The sequence below is a fragment of the Hipposideros armiger genome, unplaced genomic scaffold (genome assembly GCF_001890085.2).
Source record: "Hipposideros armiger isolate ML-2016 unplaced genomic scaffold, ASM189008v1 scaffold_222, whole genome shotgun sequence".
Classification (NCBI taxonomy): domain Eukaryota; kingdom Metazoa; phylum Chordata; class Mammalia; order Chiroptera; family Hipposideridae; genus Hipposideros; species Hipposideros armiger.
This window is the reverse complement of record NW_017731572.1, coordinates 2,302,613-2,326,097: the sequence shown is the minus strand read 5'-3', so window position 1 is coordinate 2,326,097 and position 23,485 is coordinate 2,302,613. Positions and strand designations below refer to the sequence as shown.

Below are 23,485 nucleotides of genomic sequence, written 5' to 3'. Positions count from 1 at the left end.
TGTTAGTGTGATCTTGAGCTTTGGAGTCCAAAAATCTGGATTCAAGCTGTGACTCACCCACTAAGGAGCTCTGAGTTAGTCAGGTCACTATGGTTGTTTGAGTCTCAGTTTCTTCATCTGTAGAATGGGAATAATAACTGTACCTACCCTCTAGTGTTGCCCTGGGCATGCTGAGCTCATGGTAAAGGCCTAATGCCTGGTAACTATGACTATTTTTATTATTCTTATAGCATAGCCCCAAGCAGCTCTCTGCTTCTCTGAAAAGAGGCTTGAAATGGGCAGGGGCAGAGGCCAAAACAGTTTTCTCTTGACCTTAGAAGCTGGTGGAATTTCCAGCCTCCTTTCACTTGCTCCTTCTCCCATCCCAGGCTTGAGTATTTATTCCCATCTCTTCCCACTAGAATGTAAGCTTCTTGACAGCAAACCCTCCTCCATCTTGTTCACTGCGGCTTCTTCTATATCTTCATGCAGGGGCTCCTTAATCCATCACGGGTCTCAAATGCCATCTCAGCACAGCCCTTTCCTTTTTTCCCCTGTTCAACCATATCTCATTTTTGTCTCCTTCCCCCATCGTCCTGCATCGTGACCTCGCAGTGTCACTATCACTTGCTCTGCTCACATGCATTTGCTTCCCTTTGTTCATCTCCCCAGTTAGAAGGTAAATTTCCCAGGGGTGGCACAGAGTAGCCACTCAATAAATATTTGCTGAGTGGACCCACAACCAAATGACTCCAAGACAGTAACCTGCCCTCTTCTCACCTGGCAGGTGAAGGCCGAGCTGTGGAAGCACTGGGTCCGCTTCCAGCTAGCCCACCACTTGGGCTGCAGAACCTGGGTTCTTGAAAAGAACTTCCGATTCCTGGGGAAATGTCCCAAGAAGCTTTCCACAGGAAACAGCACCAGGACGCTGCAGAAGCCGCAGCCCTCACCTGGCAGTGGGAAGATCCTGCAGTTGCCCATGCGGGGCCTTGGGGAGCTGGGCACCCGGCCCCATCAGGGCCATACAGCCTGGCCCTGGGGCAGAAGCCTATCTGAGAGCAGCGAGGGAGACTTCACCCTGGCCCACACCATGGAGGAGATTCTCGAGGAGAGTGAGATCTAGGCAAGATGTCCTCGCTCTGGCTCTGCTCCTTGGGAACTCCTGAGACAAGTGTGGGAGGCAGAGGCCAAGCCAGACGAGTGTTGTGGGGTGAAGCCATTACTCCCCCATGCACCAGGCCCACTCTGTCATGAAGTCTGTCTTGAGGTTCTTCATGGTCCGTATGAAAGAGGCTGTGTAAACACTCACCGCTTCTGCCTGCCATTGTCATCCTAATAACCTCCACCAGTGTGTTTTTCAAGAATGACCACCAGCCTCTAGGGCTGGCTCCAAATTCAAGTGAATGGAGCCCCAAGATACAGAAAGAGGTCTGCTATGAAATAGAGGCCAGTATCTCTTTCTTTACGCTATACTGCATAAGGTTTCCATTTGAACTTCGGGGCCACCTGGAAAGGGTTTTAAATGCAGAATCCGACTCATGGCAGAGATTCTAAGAGCCTTCGTCTGGGATGATGGCTAGCAATGGGAGTTGTGTAGCAGGCATCCTAGGTAACTCTGATGCAAGCTCAGGGTGCGCAGGAGCTAGGGGTCCCCCTGAGCTGGCCAATTGTGGGATGCGCTGGTGGTTTTCTGCTTCAGCAGCTCAGCTGTGACACGCCTGCCCACCTCGGACAGTGTAGTAGTGCACACTGCCCATCAGAGCCCCACCCCTTTCCTTCTTCTCTCCTCTTCCTCTCTTGTCAAGCCTTTCCTCGCTCTTTCCATCTCAAGTCTTCATCCACGGTCAGCAGAAATTCTCTTTGATCTGTAACAATCCCAGCCCTCCTCTGAGGTTTGGCCCCAGCTCCCAGGGCCCCTCCGAAAGTCGCCATTGGTCCTTTCCTCTCCTTTCCGGCTCCACCTGCCTTTCTGAGCTTGGCTTCCTCAAGCCTTGCTTGCCTTAGCATTCTCCTCCATGTTTGGTTGGCCATGGACACATTGGTGGCTGTACCTCCTACACCAGGAGGCTGCTCCACTAACCTCTCTGACCCTAGTCCCCGCTGATAAGAATTCCACTCCCCTGTGGAAATGGATGCTGAACACTGGAGGGGCCCAGGTAAAGTGATAGGACTGTGGCTAATCTGGACATGCTGAACTATGCACTAAGATGGCCAGGCCTGTGGGACCCATTCTGCCAATGGGGAACCTGAGCTTTGCTCCAGCCCCTAAGTGGAGGGTGTTGCTGCAGGCTGAGGAGGGCACAGGCGATTAGGGTCAGGCTCAGTGGCTAAACTGTAAGGCAAGAGGCTGAAGGAAGATCAAGGGAGGAACATCCTATGGAAACACGGTGTAAATGCTCAGGAGTGTCGCTTTTATAGTGTGTAAAACGTATGTGTATGCAGGTGGGGTATGTTGCTATGGGACTAAATACTGCTTCATATTAGAGGGCAGTGATATGATACTTCTCAAGTAGGGTTGCCAGATTTTAGCAAATAAAAATACAGGATGCTCAATTCAATTTGAATTCCAGATAAACAAATAACCTTGTTATATAAGCCTATTCCGTGGGACAATATTTCACCTAAAATTCAGTTTTAATTGTGCATCCTGGATTTTACCTGGTAACCTTATTTTCAAGGATACTTTGCAGTAGGACTGGAACTAGAGGCAAGTAAGGGTGCAAAATTTAAGAGAGCACTAATAAAACCCCTCAGTTGTCAAGATCAGTAATATTTTAATGCAATATTTAAAAAAAATGAAATCTGCAAACTACAGCCCACGGGCCATTTATCCAAATAATGTTCTATTGGAACTGGGGCTGTGATGAGGGTGAGGCAAGTGAGGCCAGCTCATGCGAGTGCATAGTCTGATCCTGGCTTAATTTAACATTTTGATATTTGGCTCATTATGAACTTTTTAACATTAGTTTTTATTTTTACACTATTGCATTAAAATAGTATTTATTTTGATTATAGAGGTTTTTGGTTTTTTTCCCCCACCCCTTAAATTTTGCATCTGAGGCAAGTGCCCGTCTTGTCCTCGCTCTAGGCCTGCATCTGCTTTGCAGAAGGAGAGACTGAAGCAAAGGTATTAGGCAAGTGCAAAATGAAGTAAAGGCTTATTTGTTGGTGTCCAGATTATCCATAATTCAATCATTAAATCACATGTCCTTCTAACGTTGCCTTTCTGCAAATGCCCCTGCATTTTCTCGTCAGCCTATCAGCTCCTAGAAAGCTGAGGCTATGTCATATTCCCAGCTTGCACCCAGCACAGCTGGTTCAGAGTAGGTGCTCAGTACACAGACATTGGATGAGACAACACAGAAATGTCTCAGCAGCATTAGATGCTGTTGGAGGTCAGTTATTCAGGACCCTGTCATTAATAGAAGAAGGAAGGTTTTTTTTCATAGCATTTGTATAATAAATATGTCCTTCTTCCCTCACTCTATAAAAAGAGTGGCACACACACACTGCTGGCTCTTGTCCTGCCAATGATTAAAGTAACAAGTGTATTTAATTTGATTTGTATTTGTTGATTTCACATTTGTTTCTCACTAGAGCTAAAGGTCTCTCCTGCCCAGGAGAATCTGGTGCCTTGTTCCTGGCACTAAGGAACCTCTTGGTGAATCTGTGGGGGATACCTCCTGGGGATGCCAAGACATACCTGAGGAACACCGCACAAGAGGCTGGGTTCCTGTGAGAGCAGGTGGCAATAGGAGCTAGGGCAGTTTGGCTTATTGTTCTTGATGAGATCTATTTCTGTCCTTGAGTTTACATGTACATGAGGAAGCAGAAATTCAGGGGTGAAGTGACTTCCCAAAGTCTCCGCAGTAGACATCTATTTTTATAATTCACCTCTCTTATAGTAGTAGTACCCAAATTTTCCTCTTGGAAACCATATATCTCCTACTCTCAGTTTATAAAGTTTGCATCATCCCAACTCTGTCCTCAGCCCCAAGGATGGGCATGAAAATTTGCCTGGCCAGTCTGAGTATGACAGCCTCCTGGCACCAAATATTGGATCAGGGATGAGCATATAACCAATCAGAGCCAATTGGAGACAGTCCTGAGACTTTGGCTAGGACTCTCAAGTTCACTTTCCACAAAGAACAGTACTTTCTGGTGGTGTTGATTGTGCCATCAATTTGGCTAAAGCTTGTGGATGGGATTACCCCTAACACCAGCAAGAGGAGACCCCCGCCTGCTTCAGGGGGTTGCACACAGGTTGGTCAAGGGTCCAGAACATCTAGATATTTTTCTGACCTCATCTTGGAACTTAAGGCTGGAGAAGAAATGGGCCTTCAAAACAATGACTTTGATATTCTTGAGAACCTAAGGGTGGAGCGATTTCTGAGGTACTGCAGGCCCTGGAGCTCTGAAAAGGCAGTGTGGGCCAGTGGGCAGGCCTGGCCTGGCTCTGCTCATAAGCTGGCTGACCCTGGGCTGGCTGCTTGCGTCTCTGGGCCTCCTTTTCCTGTCTCTAAAATGAGGGACCTCCAGCACATCTGCCTTCACCTATCACCATATCAGTATTGAACTTGTCGTTGTCCCTGAAACCAGCAACTCTCCGTTTTCCAGCTCAGCAGATGACATCACCCAAGCCACAAACATGGCTGCCATCCTTGTTCCTCCTCCCCTGCCCGCAGCCGGTCAGGTAGATTCTGCCTCCCAAATATCTCCAGAGCGGTCTCCTTCTCTCCATTCCACGGCCATTCACCTGGCCCAGGCCACCTGGGTGACTATTGAAGTATCACCTCCGGTCACCCTGCCCCCACTCATGCCCCTCTGATTTGGTTTCACTCAGCCACAGGGCTTTATTACCAACACAGATCCTTCTTACTCCGAGCCCCACAATGGCATCCACTACCCCCACGGTAACACGCAAGGCTTCCCATGGGCTGCACGGAAGGCCTGGCATGGTCTGACCCCTGCCGACCATTCAGACTTAACTCGCAGTGGGCTCCCTCCGCTCCCTGGCTACACTGGCCTTCTCCCAGGAAATGCTCATTACTGCCTCAGGGTCTCTGCGGTGACACACTGCTTCCTCACCTTTTCTCCCACCATAGTCCACTAGGTCTTAATTTAAATGTCTCTCTTCATCAAGAATACCTTCCTTGATCTTCCGGACAAGGCAGCCCCTCCGTGACATCTTCCCACAGTGCTTTGCAAATCTCCATGGTAACCTTCCCACTTGTGATGGCTTCTCAAGGTCTGTAGTCCCTTCTGCACCCTGTGCCCTGCAAGAGCAGAGCCGTATCCATCTCCTACACCACCACAGGGCCAGCACCCTCACTTGCGGCTGCAGTGGCAACAGATCCCTGTCTTTGAGGCTGAGCTGACAGGAATCATTTCCTTTTCCAGTTCAACAACGACCAGCCAGTTGTGTACCCAGCTCCTCTTGCATTTATTTGAACCTGCTTACCCAGCAATCCACAAAGGAGCTTACACGAGGGTGATATTTAGGACTCCTGTGACCTAATCCTGGGATTATCATGGGAGGCACGGGCTGGCGGGCAGGGGAGGAAAGGTGGGCAGGTGTAATAGGAGGGACTCTAGAGACATAGGGCAGAAGGAGTCGGTTGATTGCTAAAGACACATGAGTGTGGCAGGGAACTATGCTGTGGGCTTAATGTGCTGTGGGTTTAGAGGCCTCTCTCTTGGTCCCTGGGGTGTGTTTGTGCGTGCACGTGTGTGTGTTTGAGTGGTGAAGGGCGGCAGGAGAGCTAAGCAGTTGGCATCAGGGGTTCTTTTCCTTTTCCTTTAACCTTTCCTTCACTTTCTGAGGCTCAAATTGGATCAGTCGCAGAATTTCCTTATTGGCCAGAGTCCCCTCGACGAACTCTTCCTCTGTAAGTTTACCTGTGTACGGGGAAACAATACTACAGTCAGCATTGGCTGTTTCAAGCTTCGACAAGGCTGACATATGCCAGCGTGCCCCACACAGATGTGTCTATTATGAGTCTCAGTGCCTCCAAGGGTACCCCACCTCTGCCCCAGATACCCAAATCTCCCTCGGAATCCCTGGATCTCCCCATGAACTAGCAACGAGAGGGTTAATGACAGGCACTGCCAACGGATCCAGAATGCATTCTAGTGCTATGCGTGTCTTCTGACTGGCCAGGGCCTCTGTCTGGCTGGTTATTAAATATTTTGAATGTTACCCCAGGTCTCAAGCCTCAAGTTCTGGGGGGATTTCTGGGGGACTGAGAAAGTAAATAGAGTCTCAGATGAGAAGCAGGGAACAGTGTCCACCCAGGGAGAAGGGAGTTAAAGGGTCCGATGTGGTGCCAGGCAGGGCCTGGCTTGTGTAGAGGCCTCTGTGCCCACCCAAGCACATGGCAGCTCTACAATTCCCGGCTTACAACTCCTCCATGAGTTTTTCCTATGCATCTGTGCATCCCCCATCTCCCTCCCCATTTGGGACTCTGAGAGAGCCTTGCCCCCACCTACTGGATTCAGTTATATCCATTTAAATGCTCTTCACTGAGCCCTTCCTCTATGTCAGAGCCACTGTGCTTGGGGCTGAGGTCTCTGCAGGAGGCAGAGGTCAGAGGGTGGTACAGAAGGGAGTGAGATGAAGTCCCCGACCCAGGAAACTCTGTCTGGTGGGGAAGACAGTCACCTGTAGAAATAACTCTAAAATGAGATGGGTGTTTTCAGCCCATGGTTGTTCTCATAGTTGCCTGCACATAGCTTGATGCTCAACAAAGCTTGGCTGAACTGAATTGCACTTTCACTGGCTAATGTTCTAGGCCTTTTGAACGTCCTAATCCCTCCTGTGTTGGGATCTGGGCTGGTTCCCTGTGCAGGTCTGAGAGGTGGAATTTGGGTTTTAAAGTCCCGGCTGCCCTATGAGCCTTACAGAGAGCTAAAACTCCCATCAGAGCCCAGTTCTGGAGTGAGGTATTGTCTCCAGGTGGGTTGCGTGAAAACACAAACGTCACCTGGCAAGAGTAACACATCAGCCGCCTAATACCACCAACTCCAGTGATGTTCACCTGGGTCAGTTTTCAAGTTCACAAGTAGCAGAACAATTGACTCAGCACATGGCAGACCCAGGGGGATGCCATGAAGGGAGTTAAAGAGCAAGTGGGTTGGTGAGGCACCACAGGGAGTCATCTTAAACAGCCAGGATCTGTGGGAATGAGGAGAAGAAGGTGCCTAAAGGGGTGGTGACATCAGGGCTAGGACTAGGGTAAGGCAAGAGAGGAGCCTACCCTGTCAAATGTAAGGAGGCGCTCCTTTTCAGGATTCTATGGCACAGGCATGCATCTAAAAATGAGTGCCTTGGGCCGGCTGAGTGGCGCATTGGTTGAGGGCTGGCTTGGGGCGCCGGCTCTGGGTGGTGGGGCCCCAATTCAGATCCCACAGGAGGGCCAGTGACACTGCCCTCTATAGCTAAGATGGTGAACAATAGCTTGACCTGGAGCTGGGCTGTCGTGGGTTGCCAGTGACGGCGTGGGTTGCAGCCCCTGCTGCAGTGGGCTGCCATGAGCTGCCGTGTGTGGCCAGCAGCCAGCGTGAGCGGCTGGCAGCCGGTGTGAGCTGCCAAGAGCCGCTGTGAGTGGCCGTCCAGAGGCTGGCACAACTGATCTGGAAGATCAACCCAGGAAGCGACGTCCTCCACAATTAGACTGAAGAACAAAAGGACAGCAACTTGTCTGCTCCCCTTCCCCTGATCCCCCGGGGCTGTTCCCCTCCCCCAATTCCCCAATAAAATCTTTTAAAAAAATAATAAAAAAATAAAAATAAATAAAAATACAAATGAGTACCTCCTTAAATGTTGTTCCAGGTACCTCTTGCTTCACCTTAGTTCTGGCTCTAGCTGTCAATGACCTTCTCGCTTAGTAGGGCTACCATGTACTTCTCTCACTTTCATCATCCCAGCCCCTGTGGCCTCGTGACATCCACTCCTTTACCATACCCTTCCCGAGACGGCCATGGGCATCACACACTAGAAGCTCCAGCTGCCCAGTTCTGGAATCGATCACCACTTCCAATGCAAGAACACACTCCCTGGGCTTCTCCCAGCCTAAGGCTGGACAAGGCGGGGTACCGAGAAAGGGCAGCTCCTGGAAGAAGGCGGCTGAAGGACACCCCATTGGCTTTGCCAACACTTTTCTTAGAATGGCACTGCAGTCTGAGACTTTTCTTACCCAGCCTTCCTCTCTACCCACACGCATCCCATTCACTTTGCAGTCTGAGGCTTCCCAGCCTCTTCTAGATCCTTCTCCATTTCCACTCATAGGTTTTTTTCCTTAATAAATCTCTTGCAATCTAGTTTCAATCTAATCCCATCTGGTGGTGCTTCAGGGGGGAACTAAACTAACTTCCTAAGTAAAACCATATAAATTGAGATCCCACTCACTTGGGACATGATGCCAATTCAGACATAGACTGAGCTGAAGTTTGCCCTGTCCTAACTGTCCAGAAAGCATTTTTAAAAACAATAAAGAAAACAGAAGTGTCTACACACCAGCACTCCGCTGAAACAGAAAGTGGTTTGCAATTCCTCTAAACTCGCTATCTGCATACAAACTGCTAATAAGCTGTTGTTGCCTTTACTTTTGACTATTCCTTTAATATGGGCTAACTGTTATAACCAAAGATGTTCTTCAAAAGCATTCCACCATTTCTAGCTTCCCTTCTCCCCCACAGACTCTCAAGCCGCGATGGAGTGTGGCGCCATTCCCATCAGCAGCGTCAGCTCAAAACGGGCCGCAAAACTGGGCCTGCTGACTGTTCTGCCCATTCCCCCCAGAGGCCCTTCAGCCAGCCCTGCACAGGTGCATCATGGGATGCGGTGTCCCCTGTCCTGCCTGGGCACTGGGACTCAGAGGGATAAATCTTGCTGGGGTCTCGGCAGTGAGGGAGGAGGCACTTACCGTCATCTTTCTTTCCAAAGAAGCCCCAAATCTTCTCAGCTCGCTTCTCGGGGGTATTTTCATCATCTGGAAGGAGTTTCACATCCTCAGGATTGATCATTTTGAAAATCGCCTGCAGCAAATCAAGAAGAACAATACATGAGAAGGAGCAGTGTGGGACTGGCAGCCCTGAGAGGCCCATGTTGCTGACCAGGCATCCTCCATGCCAGAGGTGAAAATGCAGATGCCCAGGCTCCAACCTGCCCTCCTCAATCAAAGCTCTCGGGAGGAGGCCAGACATCTGTATTTTTGAGATCTTTAGACAGGACAGGGAACATGGGGGAGGAGTGGAGAAAGCTTTCACTTCTTTTTTTGTTCCTTTCTGTACTGGTTGAATTTCCTGACCTTGTAAACATATTACTTTCACTTTATTAAAAAAAAAAATGAGGGCGGCCGAGTGGCACGTTGGTTAGGAGTTGGTTTGGGACAACAGCTCTGAGCAGCAGGGCCCTGGTTCAGATCCCACATGAGGGCCAGTGACACTGCGCCCTCTACAGCTAAGATGATCAACAGCTTGACTGGAGCTGGGCTGCTGTGAGTCGCCGGCAACGGCATAGGCTGCAGTGGGGCTGGCCGGCAGCGGGGCGTGAGCTTTTGTGAGCGGCCATGAGCCGCTGTGAGCGGCCATCCAATGGCCTGCGAGTGATTGCCTCACCTGGGAAGAGCGCAATGATAATACCAACATGGGCCAGTGAAGCAACATCCTCCGCAACTAGACTGAAGAACAAAAAAGGAAAGCAACCTGTCTGTTCCCCTTCCCTGATTCCCCAATGCTGTTCCCCTCCCCCAATTCCCCAATAAAATCTTTTAAAAAAAAATGAAAACAAATAATAAAAAGCTTCCTGATGTTGCAGTTTGGGAACCACTACCTTGAACCCTACCTCCCAGAAGTTTTAGAATATCTGAAGGCCTTCAGGGTCCATGGGATACCCAGGTTGCCCAGCTGGGTTGGCTTATGGTAATAATGGCTAACATTTGTTGAGCACCTAACATGTGCCACTTTTCTAAACATTTTTACATGTAACCTTCATAAAAACCTTATTACTGGCCCCATTTTACAGATGAAGAAACTGAGACAACTAACTTGCTAAAAGTCAGCCAGCTAGAAGCAGAAGGAGATTCTAACCCAGGCAGTTGGTTCTAGAACCTCCATACTTACACATTACGCCACCCACCCCCTTATTCTTATGCCTTGGAGAACATTCCAGGGGCTGGGGAAGGAACAGGGGAGGCATCAAGAAAAACTTTCCAAAGGTCTCCCCAGGGCGCAAGAAGCCCCTCATTTAGCCTTCTGCTCAGGGAGGGATCTGAAGAAAGGCTTAGCATTAGGCTCAAGGATCCTTCTCACCTCCCTCTGCTCTGACTAATCAAGGGCCCGGATGCGCAGTATGAGGCAAAGGAGGAAGTACCTCCGGACCTGTGATCAGGGAAAGGGACAAGGTAGTCTCCATGTACCCTTCCAGCTCCAGGTTACTTCCAGCTCAGTAACTCCAGGGCCGGCCAGGCCCAGAGAGGACGCTCAAGGTCATGGCCCCTGTGCCTGTCCCAGCCTGGGCCCTCAGCCCTTGAGGCAGGCCTGGGGTGCAGGCAGCATGTTGGGTAGAAGCTGAGAGAGCACCTTGAAGGCACCTGGGAGGATGGCCAGGCAGGGGCAGTAATACCTGTGAAATTAGCCTGGAGGGAAAGTCAACAGCTCTCAGAGATACACTTTTCATGAGTCCCCACCCCCCACCCCATGCTATAACAAAAGGAGCAAGGAAATCAAACCTAGCAGCTTGGGGCAGCAGCCTCAGCTGGCAGGTGCCCAGCAACTGAAGTGTAGGTGGCTCCCTTAACTCTTCTCTCTGTCCTGAGTCATGGGAACCATGTGCAGGCCTGATGGCTGAAACTGGGAGTGATTGGCTGCTTGCCCATTCTGCTTCTAACACCAAAGACAGACTGTCAGGGTCTCATGGAAGAACTGAGAAAGAACCATCGAACGCTCACCCTGGGCCGTGGGAGGTTATATGGTTTTTTCAAGGCCATGCATCTAGTTGGTGGCATAACTGGGACTAGAACTCTTGTTCTGTAACTCCTGACTCCCAGGACAGCGACTTTGTGATCTGGCGAATAGCAGAGCCTTGGCACCACCTTGCGCAGCCTCAGCCAGGGATGCTTCCCATCTCTCTCCCTCCTCTCCCCTCCCCGCCTCACCCTTCCTTTCTTTTCTTCCTTCTTTCCCTTTCTCCCCCTCCTCCCCTTCCTCCTCCTTTTCCTCAAGGAGCACCAACTTGTAGGCCTCTGCTGGGCCTGGCATCGTTTAGGTGGTTCTGAGGACGTGGTCCCTGTGCCAGGCTACCTGCCAATCCAGGGGAGCTTGATCTGAAGGCCCTGTCCAGATGCCAGTGAGGTTTCCACACATGCCTGCCCTTAACGGGAGATCCACACAGAGTCCACTGACCATTAGGTGTATGTTTGGCTATTTTATTTATGGTTTCTCCTAATAAGGGTGGAAGAGTTGTTCGAGTGAAAGCAGGATTACAAATGCATAAAAAATTATGTAAAATATGATAAACATTCTCCCTCTTAACAAGAATTGAATTAGAGAAATACAGCAAGTGGCATGGAGTAGAGGAATAAAAAAGATCGAAGAGAAATATAAATGATATAATAAGAAAAAATGGAAACATCCTAATTGTCCTAAAATATGAGAATCATTAAATAATTTCATGGCATTTCCATAAGATGGAATTCTAAGCAGCTATTAAAAATGGTTTTGAAGAATAGATATTAATATGGGAAACATTAATAACAAAGTAGTAATTGAGAAAAGGTAAAACCATATATGAATATATTACATTTCTAAAATTATTTTAAATATACACATAAAAGACTAGAAAGGTAGATACCAACATGTTGACAGTAATTTTCTCTAGATGATGGAATTAAAGGCAATTTCAATTTTCTTTTGCATCTTTTCTAAATTTCCTGATTTACTTATATATTAAATAAAACTATGTTCAAGATACTTAAAATCTTCACCAGAAGTGATCTGACACTGGGCCAATATGGACAGAGAGGAGAATGCGTGCTGTGAAGCCCTGGCTTGCAAGGAGCCTGAGGATTGTGGTTCGGTCTAGAGCACAGGACAGACGTGAGAAAGCTGAGGCTGACAGGGTGAAGTGACCTGCCCCACATCGTATAAGCAACTGAGACTAGCACCCAGATGTCACATCCTCCACCCTGGCCTTTTTCTATCGGGTATTTGAAACATGTTGTGTGTTTGAAATTAATTCTGAAAGAGTTTGAATATGTACTGTTGAAAGTTCTGAAGGACATTTTAGGGAAGAAAAGAAGGAAGAAAGGAAAGAGGAAAGGAAAGAAGGCAGGGGAGGAGGGAGGGAGGGGAGGAGGGAGGAAGGAAAAAGGAAGGAAGGATGAAGAAATATCAACAACAGGAAATTCCCAGATTCTTCTTTAGGAGAAAAATGAAGCTGTGGGAAAGTGCCCAACTATCTATTAATATCAGTACATTACAGACCCCACCTCACTATAGTTTCAGAGCCACTGAGTCACAGCGGACCCCCACTCCACCCCCCAGCCCTGCCCCCAGCTGCAGCCCCCAGTGCAGCAGCGGTATCAGCAGCAGGGAGGCCCTGACCCTGGGTGACCCCAGTCCCGCGCAGCTGCAAGGGGGGAGATGGAGACTGACCACGACAATCTCGAGCACTTCGTTCTTGCTGATGGCCCCACTGCCATCCACGTCGTAGAGGGAGAAGGCCCACTCCAGCTTCTGGTTGGGCTTGCCCGCCGTGGTCATGTGCAGGGCAGTGATGTACTCCTTGAAGTCCAGGGTGCCATCGCTGTTCGCATCGAAGCTGCGGAACACGTGCTCGGCGTAGGCCTTGGGGTCAGAGTCGGGGAAGAACTTGGCGTAGATGTTCTGAAATTGCTGCCGGGTGATGCGGCCGCTGGGGCACTCTTTCAGGAAGGACTGGTACCAGGAACACAGCTCCTCCTCCGTGAACTTGGTGTTCAGCTGCAGCTCCTCCAGGGTCTCCTTGGACAGGGACCCGCTTTTGCTGTTCCCCATGGGTGAGGCGCCGTGGACCCAGCCGGGCTGTCGCCGCTGGATGGGTGGGAGCGACGTGGTCTCCGACCGTCGGGGCTCGGGGCTCGGGGCTCGGTGCTGCTGGAGATGGATGGCCGTTGAGATGCTGCCGGATTAGGAGGATTTGCAGCAGGTTCACCCCAGTACTTGGAGGGAGGAGGGACTGGGAGCTCATGGGGTGGGGGTGGGGGAGGGAGTTCCCAGAACCCCCCTGGAATTAAAATAAAGAGCTGACAGCAAGTTGTCAACCCATCTTGGCCTTCTGGGAGGGGAGGACAGAATAGGAGGTCAGAAACTTGAGAGCCGAAGCCTTGGGCCAAAGCCTTCCCAGCTGCCCCTCGCCCAAGCCCCTCCTACCCCCAACTCTAGCTCTCTAAGAGCACTGATGTTCCGCATGTCCTCTGCTCTAACTCTGAGGTCTGGTGGGGGGATGGGCAGGGATGGCCTCTTTCATTGAGACCTACAATGCAGGGGTTAAGAGCCAGGCCCTGGAGCCAGCCTGGGGTTCAAACCCCAGCTTTGGAATTTACTAGCTGTTTGACTCCAAGCACATTTTTAAAGCTCTCTCTGCCTAGAATGCTCTTCTCCCAACCTTTCACCTTCTTCATGGCTTTCCTTAAATGTCTCCTTCTCAGCAAGGCATATACTGTCCATTCTATTGACAAAACACATCCCACCTTCAACCATCAGCACACCCCACACTGTTTATCCTGCTTTGTTTTTCTCCCTACCCCATACACCTCCTGATTTACTATTTTTTTTATTCCAGGTGCTGTCTGTACTCTCAATTGAATGAAAGCTCCATGAAAGTGAGGATCTGTGTCTTTCGTTACCAGCTGTGCCTCCATTGCCAGAGCAGTGCCTGGCAGGTTTGAGCCCTCTGTGAATATTCCTTGAGTGAACGGGCATGATAATAGCATCTACCTCATTGTTATTGTGAGGCTGGAGAAAATACGTGCAGCACACTAAGAATAGAGCCTGGCACATAGTAAGTGCTAACTACATGGTAGTTTTTGTTATTATTCATCTATAACAGGGATCAAAAACTAACCTGCCTACAGGGGCCAGCAAGTGGAGGGAGGGGAGCAGCTGGACCAGGGAGACAATAGGGAGTGGTGAGGCCTGTGTCACACGTGGGAGGGGCTGCCAATGTTCAATCCATTTGAATGTGGTCATATGGAATTATGGCCCGGTGTTGCTAGATTTTGCATTTATCCAAAAGACATCCAGAAATCATATTTTTAGATACAATTTCCAAACTTTTAAACTTTGGTTGTTAATTTGGAAACTTCAAAAACATGGTGTGGGCCAAATACAACATATTTATGGCTCAGGTTCAGCCTGCAGGTTGTCAGTTTGGCATCCAGCCTGGTGCCTGGAGCTGGCAGACAAGAACCGAGGCTTGTTGTGTGAGCGAATGGGTAAAAGGGAGACAGGGGGCTCTGCAGGGGAAGCCTTTGCATCCCTGCAGTCAGTTCAGGTGGGAGTATCGGACACAAGGAAGAACCCAGGTGAGTATGTCTGGCATCTGAATTCTTATCACCCAAAGGGAAGATCAGCGGTGCCCTGGCTTGGATGAGCATAAGGCTCGAGGGGACATGCCTGGAACCCCCAAGTTACCAAACTGGATGGGAGAGATGTCTCGACCTCTTTGCTCAGGGGTGGTAGCTACAAAGAACAAACCCCACAATTTCTAGGCAGGTGAGTTGGAGTTTGCACCCTATTTCGTAACAGGTTAATGGCAGGTCCCCGTTGCTGGGAGAAAGCCACCTGCCAGGCCCACCCTGATGTTGCTTAGGAAGGACCGAGAAGTATAGGCATTGACCTCACCCGCTGTGGCTCAAGAGCATTTCTCAGGAGGCCTTCATGTTAGTTAGGGGTGTGTGTGTGTGTGTGTGACTTGCTATTTTCCCCTTCAGTTTCTGAGAGTATATTACTTCTTAATAGGAGCTCTTTCTCTTCTTCTAGACTTTCACTATTCTGTAGCAAGGCATTTGTTCTCAAGAGCAGTTAGAAATAGAACAGTCACCCAACTCAAAAACCAGCAAACAAACAAACCCCAGCCATGAAAGTGAGGTCAGAGGCCTCCCTTGTTGCCTCCGAACCAGGTGGGGGAGGCCGTGAGAAGGGCCCCTGCGTGCCAGGCCTATCCACATGGAGCCTGCAGGTGAGGCGAGGCCAGTGTTACAGGGAAGAAAGGGGGTTCCGAAAGGCATGCTGCCTGCCAGGATCACACGGCTGCTAGTGGCAAAGCCAGGAGGAAAATCCAGCTCTGCCAGGCTGCCCGTTCAGGGCTCTTTTCATTACATTACAACTGCCTCCTTTCTCAAGGAGGCCTGAGTCCAGGGGCCAAAAAGCTCCATTTTGTAAGTGAGGAACTGGGGTTGCCGTAACAAAGGGAGAGGCTGTGGGCAAGGAGACAGGGTCCCAGGGTAACACAGAGGCAGCCAGAACCGCCCCCTCCCCCACAACCTGTTCTGCTCTTTCCAAGGGCAAGGAGAAAGGAGCTGGAACCAGGTCGGAAGCAGCCTGGTACTCTCCACATTCCTCAGGTTGCTGTGCCCAGGAGGGGCCCAACCGTGGGAGGGGACCACAGGCAGCTGTGTTGATACTGCTGAGACAAGGGTCGTGACCTGGAGATTTGTTTGAAAACCTGCATAAACATCTTCTATCAGAGGGACAGTTTATGCTCCTTAGCCAAACAAGTTGTTGGAGATGATGTATTGTGAGTGGATTTGTTAAGTCTGAGCTGGAGCCATAAACTCTCCCGAACCCCCAAGACCACTGGGGAGAAGGCCTCGTCTCCGGTTGGAGTCTCAGTTTGTGTCTTCCCTCCCGGTCCTGCCTTGACTGAAAGAAGCCGGCTCTTCCCAGGGGCTGGCCTGGCCATACCCCAAGCCAGGAGCTCTGCCTTGGCTGTTAGTTGGGGCCCAGCCCCGCAGCCCTCACCCCCATTCCTCTGCCTTCCTCTGCTATGCGCTGAAAGACAAGATGACCCTTCCTCCTCTGGCCTGGAACTGGAGCCTGCACAGAAGTCTGCACTGAGAGGGCAAAGGGAGAGGGTGGGTGGGGGGCAGAGAATGGGAAAGATCGCTGCTCCCACAGCCGTCCCATTGCACTGAATGGCACGCCACCCTTTTGGGTGCTTGGACTGAAATCCTCAGCGCCTCTCTTTCTGTCACACTCCCACTCCAATCTGTCAGAAATTGTGTTGGCTCCACCTTCAGAGTTCATCCAGACCTGACCATTCTCCCCACCTCCACATGTTCTGCCCTTTCCAAAGGCAAGGAGGAAGGAGCTGGAACCAGGTGGGAAGCAGCCTGCTACTGCCCACAATCTTCACAGCGCTTCTACCGGAGTCCCTGCTTCTCTGGCTCCTTGCTTCTGCTCTTGTCCGTCACAGCCCTGCAGTGAGCCCTGTAGCAATGAAGCCAGGCCGTGCGCTCCCAGGCTCGGACCCTGAGTCAAACCAAGGCAGAGGCCCTGCAGAAGCTGCCCCTCCCCACCACCCCTCTGCTCTAGCGACAAGCAGCCCTCCCCACCCCACCCCACCTCCACCCCAGGCCTTTGGCTAGGCCCCCTCCTCTGTCTGGAATATTCTTCCCCAGCTACCTGCTGGGGTTGCCTCCTGTTTCCTCGTCTTTGATCTAATGCCACATTCTCAATGAGGCCACCCAGACTCCCCTATTTAATATAGCAACTTACCCACCCTCACCCCCAGAACCACCAATCCCCTCGCTCTGCCCTTTTTCTTTCTGGTAACACTGAATACCTTCCACACCCACGATATGCGATTTTGTTATGTCTCTTGTTTTTGTCTGTTGTCTCCCTGCTAGAAAGCTCATGAGGGCAGGGATCTAGCTGTTTCCTGCACTGCGTTCCCAGTACCTAGAGCAGTGTCTGACATATAGTAGGTGCTCAATAATTATTACAGGCAGGCAGGATTGGATGGATGACTGAGCAAAGAAACAATTGCCAAGAGCCCTTTCTGTCCATAGGTACAGAAGTCAGCAGGGACAGAGGCCTGAGTCAGGTGTGTGGGTCTGGCTGCATGGCACCCACCTGGGCGTCAATGCCCAGGTGCCCTTTGTCCCCCTGCTAAGCCATCAGGAGTAAATTGATCACCAATCCTGGGAGCCTGGGAGGAATGCTGAGACCATTTGTACAGAGGAGAGTGGGGCAGCCCTCCAGGAAGGTCGCCCAGTGGAACCCAGTGTCTCTGGACAGTTTATTTCACATGGGATGAATCTAAGCATCTCAAGTGTGTACACAGAGCCGAAGGAAGAAAAATAGGAGAGCATTTAACTTCCTGAAAACGCTTTATAATAATGCAGAACAATTATATATAGCAAACGCCTTCAAAATTTAAACCCTTTAAACATTTAATTCTTCAGCATTAATACACACAAATGCTATTACGAAGGGTGGGAGGGGTTGGGAAGGGCGGATTATAGCCTCCATAGGGATGAGTTTCAACAGTGTTACTTATAAATTATATTACATCAATTTTATTTACTGATCTAGGCAGCCAGAGGGTGGAAGGATATACAATGTGGAGTAAACACATTCATACCGGGATGAGGAATGCTGGCAGGAGACACAGCTTTTTAACATTAAAAATGTATAAAGTATTTAGCAAAAGTTACAGAAAACAGACCAAACAAGCAAGTTTATTTTGTTAGAAAATTCCACTTTCATAGGGTTTGCTGATGTGCTCATGTCTGTGAAGGACTGCCCCCAGCTCCCATCCCATGATCGCCTTCCCAAGGGAAGGGCAGAGATGCAGATTTGGGGCCAGTCACCAAGGGTGGCTGGTGTCCCTTTGAATGTCTCTCCCTGGGTCCACATGGCTGCCTCGAGGCCACGGCTCCCGAGAGCCGGTCGCTGCATGTGATGCTGGAAGAGGAGAGTCTCTACTTGACAGATGAGTCCATAGAGGTCCCAGGAGGGGACGTGACAACTTCAGGTTATGGGACAAATAAGACAGCAGGGCAGGCTCGGTCCAGTGCTCTTGCCCTGGTACAGATGCTTTCCCTCTCTGTCCCTGTGTCACATCCACCCCATTAGAGCACCCATGTGCCAGACCCTGTGCATTCCACCACTGCAATCCCACTAGGAATGTCCCCCAAACACAAAGGGTCAATGTCTCCTGAACAGCACACAGAGAGATCAAGGGTGGTCACAACCCCTCTCCCTCACAGGCACCTCCCAACAGTCTCCTGAAAGAGCCTCACCCTCCCATCTAGAGGGGAAATAGAACATCACTTTTTTGTCACGTCTTATTCTCACCCAAACCTGCTAAAACAATAACTGGGTCCCTCACCTTCAGAAAAGACCTGACAGGAATAAAACTCCTGGGGAGGGGGGAATGATGAGAGTCCTCCCTGGCAAAATTCAGCCCAGAAGCATCCCAGCAGCATAGATCCTTGGCTTCCCACCACGGGATCTTGTCGGCCTGGGCTCCCCTGGCCCGGACTCAGGTATGTCTTCAATTTGTTTAGAGAGGTGCCTGGTTGCCTTACAGAGCTCAGCCTGTCACTGAGCAGGGCTCGATCAAGACCCGGCTTGGAGGAGTCATCACCATGGGGGTCCTAGGAGGATCTGCCTCATTCTCAACAGCTCTTAAATTTAGCTTCATTTGTGTCTACATGGAGACATGTCACCGTATCCTCTTATGAGGATTTTAGACAACACCATGCACAGCTGCACTGAAGGGACCCAGATTAGGTAGGACCATGTGCATAGGGTATAAACTTGGAAATGATAAGGGGAGGAGATAACGCAGGCACCAGAGGAGGCCTGAGTGACCTTCTAGAAGAAATACCCTCAGTGTGCAGGCGAAGCAAGAGACCCCGGAAAGGGTCGTGATGAGCCCAAAGCCCCCTCCTGCCTTCTCATCCATGCCAGGTCCACGTACCTTCCACACCCACTAATGCTCAATAAATGCCACGTGTGAGCTGAGTGGATCTGCTAGCTGAGAGGCAAACTTCAGGGCACAGCAGCAGTGGAAGGCACCTGAGACCCCGCTCACCCTCTTCCCCCAATACCTGCAGCTTCCCGCATTGTCAAACCCTAACATGAAGCAAAAAGGCAAGTGTGAGCCCCAAGTACTACCTGTGGGCACAGCTGGCATTTGGAGGAGCCGTAGGAAGCAGGCTGGAAGTAGCCATGCAAACAAGCTGAAGGCCCTAGAACAGGAACTTCTGGGGCAGACAACTCACTTTAGAAGCAAGGAAGCAGTGTGGTACACCCATGCAACGGAACACTGCACGGCGATGCAAGGAAAGAAATTATGGACACACAACCACATAGGTGACCCACCCACACTCAGCGGGGTGGAAGAAGCCAGACTCAAGGGCCGCATAGTGTGACTCCATTTATACGCCATTCTAGAAAAGACAGAACTATAGGGTCAGAAAATCAATCAGTGGTTGCCAGGGGCCGGGGGTGGGAGGAGTGGATTGACTACAGAGGTGTCGGGGGCAATTTTTGCAGTGATGGAAATACTATGTTGATTTTGGTGGTGGTTACGAGGTTCTATACATTTGTCAAAATTCACAGAACTGAATACTTCCAAAGGGTGAATTTTAGTGTTATGTCAATAAACCTCAACACTGTATGTCAAATACCTCAAGAAACCTGGGGGGAAAAAAGGCAGGGTGTCTTGCAGGGATGGGAAGGGTTATGGGACTAAGATGGTGTGCTGGCTAAGTAAGCATGCTACTGCCCTGTACCCCACTTAACATTTCTAAAGTGCTTCCCCTACCTACATAATAACCAGCAGGACTGTAGAATCCTGTGTAAACTCTCCTTGTCAAGGCCACTCGCAGCTGGAAGTAAAATCACTTAAACAAGCCGAGGTCTTTGACGTCCTTTGAATTTTATGGCTTGTATTTCCAAGAAGGGACTTTGGCTCAGGCAAGATTTAGATGCACCCACCCGCTAATCTAGTAATTGATTGGTTTTCACAAAGGAAATAGAAACAAGCCCCTGGTTCATGAGTCCGCACGCTGTTTCTGTTTGCTTCAGCCACTGGCCAGCTCCAATGAGCAGACAAGGGCCTCCCACTGCAGAAATTCTCCCTGCCCAACAGGCGTTGGGTGGAGGTAGAAAGAAGGCCCAAGGTGATTCCACTGGCAGAACCTCAGGACAGCCACCCCTGTGGTGCAGCTGGCCAGTGCACTGCAATACTGATCAAAAGCACTAGAAAAAATGGACAGGAACAAGTGGCTTTTCTTGGAGGTTGTTGTGGCAACCAGCTCACTTTGAACACCATGCATCTCAGAGATATGTATTTTTTTAAATCAGGTTTTCACAGACAACACTAAGTGCATCTGTGTCTCCCAGGTGGAGGCAAGTAGAAAGGGCTCGCCTGTTCTCAAACATGGAGCAACGGATGTGCTCAAAAGTAACCCAGACTCACCCACTGAATAAACCCAGCCAGATCCTCTTATAACCGAAACATGAATGGAAACAACAACACAACCTCCCCAGATAGAGTATTCTGATACCCCGAAGTGCACTTTTAGATACTCTAGGCTTCATTCTGATCTTGACTTCACCCAGAGGGGGGCCCCGTTAATAGGGACAGGGAGCCAGGACTCTCGACACCAGCCCTGCTCTAAATTCAGTGTTCATCTCACGGCACTCACCGGCCATGTTTGCGTTTCATTCTTCCTCTTTGTAAAGTGAGGAGAGTTATTTAAATCAGAAAAAAAAATCTCGAAAGCTCGAGTTGGATATGGGCTGTGAGAGTCTCGTGACCAGGTGATTGAACCCTTGATGCTGTCTAGCTTTGACCCAGTGGGTAAATGCTGCGTGGTGGTAGCTTACATTGGAATTACAGGTTCACAGTTGGTTAAATGTGGAAAGGCTGCCATGTTCTCATTCTCCAGAAAGGTGTAAATAGTCTCCTGTCTACATGGAGAATAGAGTGGACAGGAGGAGAGTGCCTGTCTAGTATGCAGCTACATTTCCAGTACCCTGCACAATGCTCGGCTTGTCCCAAGTATCTGCCGAATAAACGAATGAATGAATGCAGATCTATCAGCACAACATAGAGTATCTCTGAAAACCTACATTCTGCAGAGTACCTCTATGTGAATGCAAGACCCCTGGAGAAAAGATAAGTCTATACAAAATAAGAGATTGGAGACTTCCCTGTTGACAGGGCCGTATCTTGCCCTCAGATCTGAGCACATTGCTCGGCCTTAGCTAAATACTTGATGAATGAGTAAAGGAGGAAAGAAAAACAGAAAAGGAGGATGTGAGGAAGCTAACGAGACCAAGGTGAGGGGCTAAGGGGGAAAGAACATCTTCAGAAAACAGACTGGCCCACAATGGGCCAACTCGAACTACCCTGGAAGAGGCAGGAGAACTCCCTCTGTCCCAGGGAGGAACAGAAGATTCTGGAATCCTCAGGAGGAAATGAGAAGACAAAAATCAATGAGCCATGTCCACTCAAAATATCTGTGTTAATAACCAGGCTATTGTCTTCGAGTATTTCAAAATCAACCACAAATTAGTTTATTAAGCCACAAAGCAATTACTACTAGCACCCATTTTTAATAAAGAAACCAAGAAATCATATCCTAAAATTGGTAGCTGGTATCATGGCCCAACCCCAATCTGGAAAGAGTGGTTCTCCATCCCATGAACAGATCCATTCTGATGACCTTCAAGTTGGTTAACACCTTCCTTCACATTGACCTTTTTGGCTGGGATGCTTAGTAAGAAAAGAAAACTGACAAAATTTGGTTTGCTTTAGTATATTCGACATCTTTCTACCACAAACTATGAGAGAGTAATTCTGACAATGAAAGAAGTACAAAAGATTCAAGATTAATAAGTCATCAGTTACCAGCACAGAAGACTGAGAATGACCAGTGAATTGTGCTCTTAGAATTCTGCCCTCATGTGAAATACGTGGGTCCTGTAAATCCGAAGTAATCAATGGGAAAGATTAACTAAGAAAGATGAGCTCTTAGGGCGTGGCTTCCAGGCTAGAATCGGCCCCTTGCTACCTGTGTGTCTTCCTTCAGTTCCTTTTTCTTCTTCTGGTCCCTTCAAACTTATTCTCGAGACTTAACATGATGGAGAACATGGTTTAAGGGAGCGTGTAATAAGCAAGGACCCGACGGCAGCCCTGAAAGCTGTCTAAGTTACACTCAGATCAGGCTTTTCCAGGAATCAGAAGATGGAGAAAGGGGAAGATGGTCCCAGCACCAGGCCAGGGCCCGGTGCAGGGCTCTGGGCTGTGCAGAAGGAGCTGAGAAGCCAAGGTGGTGGGACACTGCCTAGCAGGTGACAACTTACTGTGGCCACACAAGTCTTCAGTGCCTGTACAGTGACCACCAGTGAGAGAAAGCCATACAAGGGACAGCGGTTCCAACCCAGCCATGCAGAAGCAGGTGGAGCCATCTGGGGGATGACGAAGACTTGCCCCAACCCATCTCCCACACAGGACTGACCCGGCCCCGTTAAGAGCATGGAAGGGGGAGGGGATGGGAAGAGGGACGGTCTGAAGGTTGGGTGGAATGGGAATTCCAGAGAGGAGACGTTACAGAGGATGTGCTCTAATAGGAAACAATTTAATGCTCTGACTCAGGGCTAATTTGCTGAATGAGGTAGTTCCATCCTGACCTCTCCAGGCAGGGTCAGTCTGGGAAGACAGGAGCCAAGCCTTCTTCCCAAGACCCTTGATGATGAAACGTGACAGAGAAGAACAGGATGTGGGCTCCCAGAATGCAATGGGAAAAATAAAGAGGGAGGGCTGCAAAGGATTCTGAGCGCGGGCTGTTCCGATAAATGGTGCCTTCTATCCATAATTCTGATCCTGACACTTGGCTTGGAGACAGAGACTTCCCTCCCCTGACACTTGAAAGCCCTGGAGACAAGGGGGCCAGCTGGAGAAAGGGCCTTGGGGCTTCCAGGGGCACAAACATGTGACATAGTTGGCTCTGGATGGGGAGGTGACCCCTATGGTGCTCGGGAGGAACCACAGAGTTCCAGCCTCAGTTTGTTCTCGGAGCGACAAGCACAGAATGGCAGTTGGGGGGCTTCAGCCTCAGAGACAAGGGCAGGGCTGTGAATCCATCTTCCTGGCCTGGGAACACTGGGGAGCTCCCAGCAGGGCCGTCCAGGTTGTCCTGGAAAAACCAGCTTCTTGAGGAATCACCACACCCTCCCCTCTTCTCAGTGGACCAGGAGAGTGGGTGGGAGGGCTGCTCCACTCAGCAGCAGGCCCCACGGTGGGAACCACCACCTCCTCTCCATGGGACCCTCAGCCCCTCTCCTTGGCAGGACCCCCGGAGCCGCGCGCGCCCTTCTAGATCTCCATGTCCACAGGGCGGATGTTGCCTGTCTTGTGCTCTCGAACCCACAGCTCCCTGTCTTTGGCTGGGTCCACTTTTCGAAGCAGTTGGTCCACAGGCTCGACTGTCTGCAAGGGATG

At 50.0% G+C, this 23,485-nt stretch overlaps 3 protein-coding genes across 15 annotated transcripts in view; 1 reads left to right on the top strand and 2 right to left on the bottom strand.

Annotated features, from left to right (window-relative positions):
- GLP2R (glucagon like peptide 2 receptor) overlaps positions 1–5,304 on the top strand; it is a 102,027-nt gene extending 96,723 nt beyond the window's left edge. The window contains 1 exon segment of the mRNA XM_019654420.1: positions 767–5,304. Coding sequence (XP_019509965.1) covers positions 767–1,102 — 336 coding nt within the window. The 3' untranslated portion in view covers positions 1,103–5,304.
- A 102-nt stretch (positions 5,305–5,406) lies between these two features.
- On the bottom strand, positions 5,407–13,075 carry RCVRN (recoverin). Its single transcript, XM_019654412.1, has 3 exons — positions 12,634–13,075; positions 8,904–9,015; positions 5,407–5,877 (listed from the first exon to the last, which is right to left on the bottom strand). Exons 1-3 carry the CDS (start codon positions 13,012–13,014, stop codon positions 5,756–5,758), a joined length of 615 nt encoding a protein of 204 aa, XP_019509957.1. The 5' UTR covers positions 13,015–13,075; the 3' UTR covers positions 5,407–5,755.
- A 4,314-nt stretch (positions 13,076–17,389) lies between these two features.
- The window catches only part of GAS7 (growth arrest specific 7), a 243,007-nt gene continuing 236,911 nt past the window's right edge, over positions 17,390–23,485 (bottom strand). For all 13 annotated transcript variants that reach the window (XM_019654433.1, XM_019654437.1, XM_019654446.1 and 10 more), the window contains one exon: positions 17,390–23,473. In XM_019654433.1, coding sequence (XP_019509978.1) covers positions 23,360–23,473 — 114 coding nt within the window. In that variant the 3' untranslated portion in view covers positions 17,390–23,359. The remainder of the gene's footprint in view (positions 23,474–23,485) is intronic.

Coding starts and splice junctions, on each gene's coding strand:
- RCVRN (XM_019654412.1), bottom strand. CDS start 13,014: ATGGGGAACAGCAAAAGCGGGTCCCTGTCCAAGGAGACCCTGGAGGAG. Junction 9,016..12,633: donor AAGTGCTCGAGATTGTCGTG/GTCAGTCTCCAT, acceptor GATTTGCTGCAG/GCGATTTTCAAAATGATCAA. Junction 5,878..8,903: donor CTTTGGAAAGAAAGATGACG/GTAAGTGCCTCC, acceptor CCCCGTACACAG/GTAAACTTACAGAGGAAGAG.